This window comes from Thermobia domestica, chromosome 11, assembly GCF_964235325.1.
Source record: "Thermobia domestica chromosome 11, izTheDome1.hap1.1, whole genome shotgun sequence".
Classification (NCBI taxonomy): Eukaryota; Metazoa; Arthropoda; class Insecta; order Zygentoma; family Lepismatidae; genus Thermobia; species Thermobia domestica.
In genome coordinates, this window is record NC_137464.1 from 57,919,880 (window position 1) to 57,933,360 (window position 13,481).

A 13,481-nucleotide genomic window follows, 5' to 3' on the forward strand; every position below is an offset into this window, starting at 1 on the left:
GCTAAAGTTACATCAATAGCTGTTCTTTTTTATTTGCTCCCTTATTGGTGTGGTATGGTTGGTTTTGGCTAATTTTGACCATGTTACCCGTGATACAATTTTGAAAAAAAAATATGTGATTGTAGGGTTAAAGCGACATCTAAAATTTATTTTTCATAATTGTGCTAACAGACCATCATTTATCCAAAGGGCTCAAAATATTGAATCGAATTTTTTGAGGGGGGGGGAATGGTCGGGGGAGCTGTTAATTATTTCAGACAAAGCCCTTGTTTGCCCATATACATATATCCAAGTACGAAATATATCGATCGAGCCATTCTTGAGAAATAATGATTGCACTTTACCGATTTTGCGCCATTTTTCATGAACCTATGAGATTTGAGGTTTCAAATGTGAGGGATTAATGTATCTTGGGGGTACCTACCTATACCACCCAGTTGTCATCCCAAGATTCATCTGGGACCATTTTGCTATACTTATCCACCCACGCCCTTTTAACAACCAATGTGGGCGAACTGGCTGAACATCACTGATTTTAAGCATGTCCATGGCTAGTTGTTAATGGTATCTTCATGCTATATCATTTAAATTATCATGATTAGCGAGTAAATTGTGTGGCCCTATATGTCAAAGTTTACAATGGAAATTTCAAAATTCAATTACTTACCTATAAGCTAATTCCAAATGAACTCACCTTCAAATCCAAGAACATTACAGGAGTACGTGATGCGAGGGCTATGAACTGGTCCTTCCGTCTTTGTCTTAGTAAAAGTTGGTATAACACGACATCGATAAAGATGTTCACGAAGAATTCGTATTGCAGGCGCTTTCTTTGGTTCTTCTTCTCGCATTTGTTCCGTTACAAAGAAATTCAAAAGAGACGTAAACGATACTGAGCGTGTAGTCTCACACATGTTTGAACATTTTCTTTGCTCCTCAAATGGCTCAGAGTCCAAACACATTTCTACTTCCTCCGCCCAGTCCACAGTTCGGTTATTGGGATCATAACAGTTTATTTCAGAAGTCTGTGTTGTTATTCCATGTTTCTGAGTTTCCTGATTTAATGTATAACTCTTTTGTTTAGAATTTTTACCTTTTCTTCCATGCCGCTTAATATTAGATTTATTTACATCTGAATAGGATGGAACTTGAGCTTCAAATGGGCACGGAACGACGTGTCTTATATTATTTGTAGAGAACTGTTGTCCTTTTTCAAATTGGCCTATGCTATCATGATCAGGATAGCTTTTTGTATTACGAATTTTATATGACGATGGTTTATCTGTTGCATCACCTTGTGATAAAGTTGTGCAAGGACTGGATAAACTACTTTCTGGTCTTTTCACTTCTTTAAACCTGTTCCGTATAGATTCATTGTTATTAATACACTTCTTGCTACTTTGAGAGACGGAATCACCACCAGTTTGTCCTACTTCTGAAAATTGTTCTAAGTTCACTGACACTATCTTTCTATCGGCGCAAACAGATTCTGAACTATCTCCAGTTTCGGGGTCTCTTCGTTTGAGCCTAGAGATAAAGCACTCTGGTGCCTTTTCACTTCGTCTTGCATTCTTAATTGATTTCCAAGAATCAGTAGACTTGGAATTCTTTCCTTTCCCCTTGTCCTTTTTGTTAGGTGTTTTGTCACGTTCAGGAGAGTCTAACTTAAACGTAACATGTTTTTTACAAGTACTTTTCTTCACACGATTTACTGGATAGTCCACCACACTTGGGTCCCATTCTTCTGAATATTGTTGTTCCAACTCAGCGTTTGGATTCTGAATGTTCGTAATATCATCACAAGTTTTTTCGTTCAGTGTTATTCGGTCCTCTCCGTTTTGATTCAAATAGGCTGTCTGGTCGTCTGCGCTAAAGTTATCTCCAGTTGCCTGAAATTTAAGATTTGTAAGATAAAATCGAAACGAAAGGCAAGTACACTACTGCTTGCGAAAATCACAGAGCTATGAATGAGTCAAATTAACTTTAAAACGTAAAAAAACTGTAAAAATTTCAAAACTACACATTGCCTTTAACCTTGATTAACAGTATGATAAGCAATTAGAATCTTTTTATGCTCTGGCAATTAGAGTCTCAACACAAAATCAAATGGACCTTGGATGTGTTATACGAATTTGTATGCTGCTTATCCACAACAATCTATGCTGTTTGTACGAGGAAGAAGGTGGCAACCACAATATTCACCACAGTTTGAATGATGTACATGTCATGTGATAATGCAGATCAGGAAAGCAGCGATACCCATTGATACTGGAAGAAGGTTAGCATATTCAAGGATATTTGTGGCCAGGCATTGTTTTGCTGAAATTAAACTTCAGGAGTTGCCAGGAGGAACGTTATGATTTCGACCTCAATAACTTCATCGATATAGCGATTACTAGTGAGGTTCCCTTTATAAGTATAAGCCGCCATCGCGTTTTGCACCCAATGGAGTCCCATTCAATGACACTTCCCGTTCGGACGCTCGATAATTCCCGCTGGAAGACTGCTCATTACAATAGAATATAATACCGTCACTGTAGGATAGGATGAAGGGGAATTCTTCCTGAAAGATGACCGTATGCCACTCAGCACGTCAGTGACGATTTTCATAAGTTCATTGTATTCTTCTTCTGGTTTTACATCTATAAAAGCCTACTCAAAGGAATGAAAATCGTCAAGTGTAATGTTCAGCAGAGGCCATCGGACTGTCGATACGAAGTAGATATAAATATACTGTGGACGACGTGTTACAAGCAGTTACTGTCATGAGGACAAAATACATGTCATCCCATGGTAGGGTCACATTTCACCATCTACTGCTCGATCAGTGCTGCGTATAGTTCTCCTTTTGTCCATTTCTTTCACACACGCATCACTGTTGCATAAATTCTGCATACAAGAAGTTGTCCTCTCGGAGACCAACCATGTAGTTGGTCTGTTTACATAAAGTTGGCGAGGCACAGTGGCGTTTGCTCACACGTTTCGCATTTATCCATCACTAGGATGTTGCGTAAATCTCCTACTTGGAATTCTACTCTTTGCACTTAAACCAAGAGCGCCGGTGGATTCACGCATGCGTTATCCAACTCAAATTAAGTTGTTCGTGCGTCATATACTGCCGTACACACAGTACCTTTCTCATTCGGACACATTTTCGCCTTTCCTTCTTCGTGTTGCTATTTTCAGAAAACAGCAGTGCATACATACAGTTTTTAACATAAGTGAACATTACACAATACTTCACAACAAAACGAGTTAAATTTAATGTCTTATGTTTATCCGTTTGAAGTAGAATAAAATTTGCTAGGTTGGTCACATATTTGTAAAACAATTTAAATAGTACATAGTATTTATCATAATCATTATCAACCTAGCTGTTCTCCTTTATTAACAAGTTTCTTGCTGTTAACTGAGAAGCTTCCATGAACCACGGTCTTCAGCCAAACTGCTCGTTGGGATGAAAATTAGAAAAAAAATATATTTGGACTCGCGCTGCTTCTTTTGTGAACGTAGTCCAGAGTTCAATTCCCGAACGGAAAGCACAAAAAATAATAAATTTCACATTCATTCATTTTTATTAGTCATCCTTCTCTTTCAACCTTAAGAGCATAAGCGTGGGACGTTATACTAAACATTTATTATGAAAATGAACACGATGAAGTTCATTTGGGAGGTCTTTGCTTCAATTTCAGCAAAATTTATTTTTGCCTGCTTCGCTGTACAATTCCCATATTGTTACTTAAGCGCCAAATATGAATTACTGGTATTCATTGCATTTTTCTCAAATTCAAAGAGTTCGTTAGGATAACTACACAGTTCTCTTCCTTCAATAAGGTTTACTGTAAGTTCCATTTTTAAAAAAAATGTGTTTCGTTTCAAGATTTCCAAACTATGCAAACTCAATGCTGAAATTAAACGTAGTGAAACTGTAACTAGCAGTTGTAATAAGGAAATAAGGTCAGAGATGGAGTTTGTTCTATGGGACACTGAAATTGTATTAAAAGGTCATTTATTGCTATCTTTTATTGTTTTCCTATATGAAGATTAATATTAAAGTCGAAAGTGGTAATCGATTTGAACAACTTCCGTTTGCATTAAGAGAATCGGCGCAAATGAAAGATATTTTCATATTCCATAAAAAAAAAAAAGGTTTCTCGTTATCTATTGCCATTTTCGCCTTATGGCGATCAATGTTAACACCGGAAATATATCTATTTCTACCCCTTCCAGTTTAGATAGAGGATTAACGAATGTGACAGGATCTGTTCTTGAAATGATAAATAAATTTCAAATGCCTCCTCATTATAGCTTACTGTTTTTCCATTACGACAATTAATGCCGAAATTGAAAGTGCCAGTAAATTTTAATCACATCCGGTTTGAGATATACTGAAGATGGAATATACTCTAGGGATTCTTGCAGGAAACCTCTTCGGACTATGTCCTACCGTTTTTATTCTATATCAATCAACCTGGAACTGTTAATTTCTATCATTTCCGGTTAACAAGAGTAGATAAAACATATTGCTGGCACGCTGAATCAATTGTAGAAAACCAATTGTCAATATATCTTAACGCCTTTGCTCTCTGGAGACCTATATTGAAACAGGAAGTAAAAAATGAAAAAAAAAGTTTAACATGCTACGGTTAACTTATACCGGTACCGTTCTTTAGATTCAAGAAGACGGGTGATTAGTGACCGTAACTGATTCTGAAATTAAATTGTGACTAAACTTTACAATAAACGTTCCGGCTGTACAACGTTAAGTATTACCACTTTAGAAGCGTATAGTAGAGTAGGGTTGGATTAGCTTAGGGTTAGGAAAGTTTGGAAAGCCATTTTGTAAAAAAAAATAATTGAGCAGACTTTCTTCTATCTGTGTAAGGATAACAAGTCTAACGAACATTGTAAAGATTACCCTAATTTGTTGCTCTCCCACCAGGAATCGAACACGGCACCATAGGCACCAAAAGCATACATCGTAGCCACTAGACCACCGAGGAGGACAGAAACCGCACGTAGTAGTACATTTCTACCGTTTCCGCTCTTAATAGAGAGATGCGATTTCTTAATCGAGACGCTGAATAGATTTAAACAAAATACATTTGCCGATATCTGTTACCATTTTCGTTCTATGGCGATCAACGTTGAAACAGGAAATTGATGATTTCAATGAATTCCGGTTTGAATAAATAATCTAAAACATGGAATATATTCTTTGGAACCTGAAGCGATTTCAAAAAGCCGCTTCTACATATCTCTTTATGTTTTTATGCTATAATATTTGTCGAAAGAGGGACAGCCGTTATATAAGACTTCCAATAGGCTACTTAGGCACAGCATAGTTTGAATATATATATATATAACTAAATTATGCCTAGATCAAGTACAAACTTCGTCTCGTACATGGAAAGGATATAAGCGAGAGAAATGTGAATGAATTATTGTTCTTAATAGAAGCTTAAAATTATACAAAGACAAGTGGACTAGAGATGCAAAAAAGCCGGCTTTTTTGAATCGATGGTATTTTGCACATAAAAAGCCGGCTTTTTTGAAAAAAAAAACGAGAATTTTGGAAATTTTGGCTTTTTTCATTTTCATGATTCTTCTGTTTAAATAGCTTTCTTATAGTATACTCTAAAGTTAAATAAGATTCCATGACCTAAATGCCATATTTCGCTCTGGAATTCACCATCATGATGGATGGAGCACATGGTTTATGAATTAAAGTAAACATAAAGCACGTAGTATTTGAGGGCAATTTTAGAACTTGACTTAGCTATTTAACTTGATTTTAACTTCTGAATTATCGACATTTTTTCCTCGTAGATAATTTCTTTTTAGTCATCCGTGTTTCACTTCTTTGAGCTTAGTACTCTAGCTTCTAGCACATAATTAAACTTATGTTTTTCAATATACCCATCAGAGCGTACTTCCACATTTCCGTTATACTGTAGCTGTGCAATGATTTAACAATAATCTTCCAGACACAACCTTGAATACCATTTGATAGAAATAATCAGTATCGGATTTAGAAAAAATATTTGGGAGAGTTTTTTTCTGAATGATGTTTGTTTTTTTTTTCTAAAAATTTCTAACTTTTATTTAAGAGGAGCTTAAGTTTATGAGTACAGGCATAACAAATATTTCGTTTCGTTTGTATATTCAGCTATAATCTTCCAGATGCAACCTTGAAGACCATTTTATACTGATAATCAGTGGCGGATTTAGAAAAGTATTTTCGGAGGGGTTTTTCTTATTAATGCTTAGTTTTTCTAAAAATTCCTAATTTTTTAATTGAGGACAGCTTGAACTTTATGAGTAAAGGCAAAACAAATATTTAGTTTGTTTGAGAAATTCCGTAATTTCGGGGTAGAGGCTTCAATCCGGAAGACATCCCCACCCTACCCCTCTTCGCAAATCCATCACTGCTGGTAATTAATAATAACAAAGATTTAAAAACGCTTAGAAAGGTAGTCGGCACAGGATTCACAGTACACGCACTATCTCTACGTTCACAGATGGAATTAAGAAAAACTTTTGTCAAAATGGTCGAATGGTTGAATCCCGGACTTCACGATAGAAGCGCGAAAGCTAACCACTCACTCATGTTTGTTGTGCAGTTGTGTTTAACTTAAATGTATTCTCTCTCTCTCTCTCTCTCTCTCTCTCTTTATCTATGGCCACAAAAGCTCTCCATTGACTTCTATCCTTATCCAATTCAATCCAGTTTCTACTCTTTATTCCTATTTCTGCTAGATCCATCTTAATATTGTCCTCTCATCTGGGCCTAGATTTTCCTAATGGACGTTTCCCGATTGGATTTCCAGTTAAAACTTTGAAAGCGCTCCTACATTGTTCCATTCTGGCTACATGACCTGCTTACCTGTGCCTCCTAGACTTGATGACTCTAACGATGTTTGGTAAACCGTATAAATTATGTAATTCCTCCTTATGAAGTTTCCGCCATTCCCCATTCCCGTTCCTTTTTGTTCCAAAAATTCGTCTCAGAATTTTATTCTCAAATAATTTCAGTCTGCGTTCTTCCCTCAGCGTAAGCGACCATGTTTCACAACCATAAAGCATAACAGGCATGATTATCATTTTATATATTTTAAGCTTTAAATTCCTTGACAGAAATCGCGACGACAAAATATTTTGAACTGAATAATAACAAGAATTTCCTGATTTTAGTCGACATTTAATTTCTTTGTGGGTATGATTTTGGTCTGGTAATACTGATCCAAGATATTTGAAAGTATCCACTGTGTCGAAAGTATTAATTGACATTTTAACGCATTCATAATTTGCTGTATTACGATCCTTGTGAAACTTTCTTCTATTTAGATTTCTCTGCATTTACTCATGTCCCTGCAAGCGTTTAATAAGGCCTCTGCATTTCTTTCTATCGTTCTACCAGATTTACACCATCAGCATACACCATAACCTGGTGAATACCATTTAACTCTAGGCCCTGGTTCCTATCTTTGATTTTTCTTATAGCGTACTCCGGAACAAAGCTGAATAATAACGGCGATAACGCATATCCTTGTTTCAGGCCAATCTCGACTTGGAAGCTCGCATTTTTCTACTCGGACTTTACTCTGGAATTCATTTAAACACTTAATAAATCTAGCTTTTTCGGTATTCCAAATTCTGTAAAAATGTTTTCAATGTTTCCCTCCTTACCGAGTTGTAAGCCTTTCTAAAATCAACAAACAGTTGATGTACTGGGTAATATATGTCCATTTCTTTTCGAGTATTTGTCGAATGGTAAATATCTGGTAGATTTCGATTAAATTCACACTGATAATCTCCAATAATTTCATCTGCGTATGGGGTCAGTCTTATTAATAGAATGTTAAGAGAAATGCCTCGATAATTATTACAATCAATTTTGTCGTCTTTCTTGTGAATTGGAACAGTGATTGATTCTTCCACTCTTTTTAAATGTATTCCATAGTTTTTCTTTTTTGTAAAAAAAGTTTCGTAACTATATGTTGAATTTTCTTGTTAAAAATTTAGAAACCTTCAGCATTGGGTAAATCGTGATGGTGGTTATACATTCTACAGCTTAGGAAACCATACGCTCAGATGAACCGTCTATTACGTATATGATCCATGAACAGAAAATTCGATACCTTCCCGATTCTGAACAAGCTTAACTAACAGTAAGTGCATTACAGAATTTGGGAGCTTTACCGATTTTGCAGATCCAAAGCACCTGATAGGTGGTAACAGATTATTACGTATGTGATCAATCAGTGAAAAATTTGTTCGAAATATTCATACAATGTATATGAAAATTAAAACTTAACTGAAAAATTCCAAGAAAGTACAGAACCACCCGAAACGAAGCTCTTGATGTGTACATTTCTCTCATCTTTTTCTTTACTTTGCTTCAAAAAGAGGGTGTGTGATATTTTGAAGTAAAAATACTACATACAATTTTGCTAGTTATTTGTGTATCATTTTTTAAAGTACTTATTAGAGGTTAAAATATTATTATATATATTGGTTAATCCTTTAGAATTCATAATTATATATAGTGTATATTAGAGGTTAAAATATTATTATATATATTGGTTAATCCTTTAGAATTCATAATGTAAATATGTTAAGAATTTTAAAAAAATCTTTTTGAAATTCATGGTTTATTTTCGAGGTTTCATATTATTATCTGCATCAGTCACTATTGAAATGAGTTCTTTTTGTTGTACAGAACCGAAACAAAGTCTGCTTTATCAGTTTAAAGCAAAATTTTCAAAAAAGCCCAAAATTTCCCAAGCAAAAACGCGAAGCAGAAAAAAACGAGTTTTTTTTTCAAAAAAGCCGGTTTTTTTTCGAGCCCTTGCATCTCTAAAGTGGACAATTGTACAGCGGGCCACAGAAATTCTTGAGATACAAAGTCCGTGAGTTAGGCAACCCAACTAAGCCTGCTACGAGATTAATTACGCCTGGTAGAGTAGCTAGAACAGCAGCATGAAGTTGCCCAACCTGTTAAAAGAAAAAATCGTAAAGTTATTTTTTTGTTTATTTGTTTGTTTGTTCAGGAGTGAAGAGAAACGCTGGCTGACGAAATGACAAAAGGGAGTCTTTGGCTACTTGTACTCACAGTAAACAGCACAATACCAGAAAAAATATACGGACACCAGAGGCGCTAATGCGAAGATAACAGTCAGGGGACTTACATAATCTTATAATTAACTCAAATGAGGGATTATATAAACAAGTTAACTTACTTCAAATTAATATATATATATATATATATATATATATATATATATATATATATATATATATATATATATATGCGTATCAAATTATATACGGATAGATTATGCTGTATATATGGTAGGTTATTTTTTATAGTAAACACAAAGCCTTGAGCTGACTTTTAAAACTATTAACAGTAGTCCTACCTGCAAATCAATTAAAGTATGGATTAATCATTCAGGAGAAGAACCCAGCCCTTAATGAAAATTTTGGGGATCTAACAGGGCCTGAGCTCCTAGGTTCCGGTGCCATTGATTGATACGTAATGTTACTTCGAAAGAAGAACTTGTCTGATTTCATTATTCGTTAAATGACTTTTGAAAATGCTAACTAAACATTGTTATGCAGTAATTTATTTGCAAATATTAAAAATGAAAAATTCGATAACACTTAAACGAGTTGGAGAACTTACCCGTACTAAGCGTATTTCTCCTTAGGTTGCAAATATAACTGAGGGTTCGTGATTTGTTTAATATTTGTGCGAATTTACACATTGAGACACAAAAAGAAAAGGGGAGAATATAGTGTCAATAAACAACAATTTAAAAATGCACGAAATTAACGGTTAATATCAAATATAGAATCTTTGATAGAATTAACTCTGTAACTCGTTTTCTCCATTTATTTTCCTTCCTTTATTTTCAGGATTACATAATCACAGAATTTTTCCACTGGAGATTATCTTTCATTTCGCAGCATCCAACTGGAGCTCAGTCTTGTAAATGAAACATTTTAAAAAGTGTAAACGAAGAAGGTGGGAATCGAACACGGGTTACCGGATTAGGAAACTACACCGCTAACCACTCATCTAAAGTGTTACTTCCTCCTGCTCGCCTAAATAAAGAGCCTTTTTCTGCTCGCTCAAAACAGTAGCTTGTTAGTAGTCAGATTGATTGGCAAACCACAGGAATATGTAATTGAGAACTCGAAGGGCAATATATCATTGCGTTCACTGAATTATCAACATTACAGATTTTTAAAAACAAAATACAGAACTCCTTTATTTTGAATCAAATACGGAGCTTGTATTATACTCGTAAACAAACTAAAGACAAATCAATTGCTGCCTAATAATCGTGGTTAACTGGTCAAGGCGCTCGACCAGTAATTCAAGGTAGTCGAATCGAATCGGATCCACGAATGGCTAGCACTTTTTTTACTTTAGAATTTTTTATGGCTATTGATCGGCGATAACACACGTTTTATTTTCTTCTGATATTTGAATATTCGAATGTTTCAATACTTGAACTATCAAATCTTCAGGAATAATCATAGTAATAACAATAAACTAATAATAATTGAAGGGTCAGGGGAAAGAACGTTTTCAGTCCATTTAATTAAATTTTTCAGGAGAGGAAAAAACAAGTATTTCGTTAAATAACCATTGTAATTACATTGTTAGAAAAATAGTTTTCAGTTTATATCATGGTAAATATTGTATATATGTAAGGAAAAACTTATTTTTACAGCAAATTAGAAAATTGGTGTTGGAGATATCGATTGTTTTGGACTGAAAGCGTTCTTCCCCCTGGCCCTTCAATTATTATTGTCTTATAGAACATTAAACGTTAGGAGCTTATTATCGCTCAGGGCATAACATTACAACCAGAAATGTAACATTTGGCAAGAATATTTCGGTTTTGTTTAGTATGGCTCAGGAGAAGAGGGATTTCTCGTCTCGTTTCTGAAATAAAACAAACACAATTGAGACGAGAGTTAACATTTTACATTCAAGACGGGGCAAGGCTAAATCAAATTATCATCTCGCTTTGGAGATGGAAAGCGAGACGAGTCGAAAAGTATCGTAAACATTAATCGTTTTATCTCGATTCTCGAAATAGTGTATGTCCATTCTTTAAGTAGCAATTGCTTTGTAAACTGAATCTTATACGCTATTTTGTTACTTTGTATTTCGGAGCTCATTGAATTTATTATGTTCTGGGTAGATATTCTTGTAGCAAAGCTTTTATAATTACTTCTGCATATCCTAAAAGTTAGTTTATTATATGCCTTACTGTTCAGTGATATTAACCCTAACAGCACAATTACATAGCAGGCATATGGTATGATGTTCCCTCAGGTACATGGTAATGTACCCAGTATGCGCCTTATGTCCTTGTGAGAGAGAAATCTCATGGCCAGCAAGTGGTAGTCACAGTCTATATCCTGCCCTAGGCACATGCCTGACATGTAGCCTACCTGAGGAACTTACCTAGTATGTTCTAGGTATGTTCTTCCCCATACCGTACGCGAAAATTATTCCCCAAAATATGCTAAATCGCCTTTATTAATTTATTTACAATCGTAATTTATTTACATTAAGGTGAGTCTATAAAGCACTTTAAAAGAGTAAAAAAAAAGTAAACGTCGGGGTGGGGCGCGAGCCACCAACCCTATTATTAATAGGCACGTGCTCTTCTGACTTGGCCACGGAGGCGATGAAGAAAATGTTGCTTGTAGAGGGATAAATCCTTGGGGTCTTTTAACTTGGCTAGTCAGAGTGCTCTTGTAACCCTGCATATTCGACGATAACCGTTTGGGATCAGATAAAATCCGTTCCCTATGTAATTTTATAACGAAATGACGCGCGTCACTTTACTTTATTTGATGGTTCTTCCATATTCACTTTCAAATGATCTGTGACAATTAGCATCTAAAAATACAATTCTTTATTCCTAACTACGTAAATAATTAACGGTTCATATATGAATGAAAGATTCATCTTAATTTTTATTCATCAGTTATGTCATTTTTTCTTCTAAATTCATCTTCCAAATTTGATGCATTTGTTGCTTGTTTTTTCTAAGTGATTGTGTACTAGAAGTAATGATGTGAGGTGAAAAAGTTTCTATTTCGGAAAATGTTCCGCTACATTTTCCCGGAAAATTTTCCGTTCTAAACAAATATCAGTAATAAAATAACAATTCCTCAGTAATCACAAAATTGATTGAATTTATGTATAGAAATGTTAAAAAGTGAAAGATCGTTTAAAGAATCTAAAACTTTTCATGGACCAGACAATTTTCAGTACTATGTAGGAACAAGCAAAACAATTGTTCATGAATAGAAATAGTTTCTGTCTTTTACGGAAAAATTGAAGAACTATTTATGGGTCGGAAAAATTTTCATCATTTTGGTGCAAAAAGTAAAACAACTTTTTGTGAATCGGAAAGTTTTATTTCTCTGTAGAAACAAGTGAAAGGAATATTCATAGATCGGGAAATTTTCATTACGATGTAGAAACAAGTGGAAAAAACTTTTCGTAAGCCGGACAATTTTGGATATTATTTGGATATAGTGATGTTAGGTGGAATATTTTCCAGTATATTTAACTGCACATTGAGCTAGAAAATTAAATTTCTGTAGAGGAAAGTTAGTCATCGACAAATTATAATTTTTCCAATTAGTTTCGGAAACCGGAAACTTTTCTAATATTTCAAGTTGGGAAGTAAAAATTTACATAGTCTCTCTCTCTCTCTCTGCGAGCTACTTCGTTGCTAAGCGGTTAGCATGTGCCCTTTTGGCATGGAAAACAATCTTCGATTCCCGGGGGGAGCTCATGTAGTTCGGATTCCACGTTAATCAATTCTTCCCGTCTCATATAGCCTCGCTGCTGAAAGGGACCTAAAACTCAAAATCAACTTAATTCAACTCTCTCGCTCTCTTTCTCCCCCCCCTCTCTCTGTATCTCTCTCCCTTCGAGAACATACATCGAGTTCGTAGATTACAAATATCCCATTCTATTATTTAAAATTTCAATTTATTAAAAGTGATGAATATTTTCCGATTCATAAAGACATACTTCACTTATTCGTACATCGTTGGTTAGCCGTAAAATTTATTGGTAATAAATATTGTCTTAAAAACTTCCATGAAGTGAAAATCTAACGGTTCTTCCTTTCTTCAAAAATGTTTCAAAAACTTCAATTCGTTCTTCCCTCAGAATCCACCTTTGATCTCACAAAATTATATTTCGTCAGTTTAATATGCGTAAGACGAAGTTTTCTCATAGTTTTACTACTTTTCTAGATTTACTTACTGCAACATTTATAAATAAGTAGAGATAATATAAAGTGCCTACTGTAATTTTTTGACTATCCAAAATTCGAGTTTAAGTAACTCATGAAAACAAATACTGACCATTCTCTGGAAATAAACATTTATTTATTCATATTCATTCAGAAAAATATAACTAATAAGGAAGC

At 34.7% G+C, this 13,481-nt stretch overlaps 1 protein-coding gene across 1 annotated transcript in view; it reads right to left on the reverse strand.

Moving 5' to 3' along the window:
* The window catches only part of LOC145664082 (uncharacterized), a 40,345-nt gene that overhangs the window by 16,864 nt on the left and 10,000 nt on the right, over positions 1 to 13,481 (reverse strand). The window contains exon 2 of the mRNA XM_081730429.1: positions 695 to 1,889. Coding sequence (XP_081586555.1) covers positions 695 to 1,889 — 1,195 coding nt within the window. The remainder of the gene's footprint in view (positions 1 to 694; positions 1,890 to 13,481) is intronic.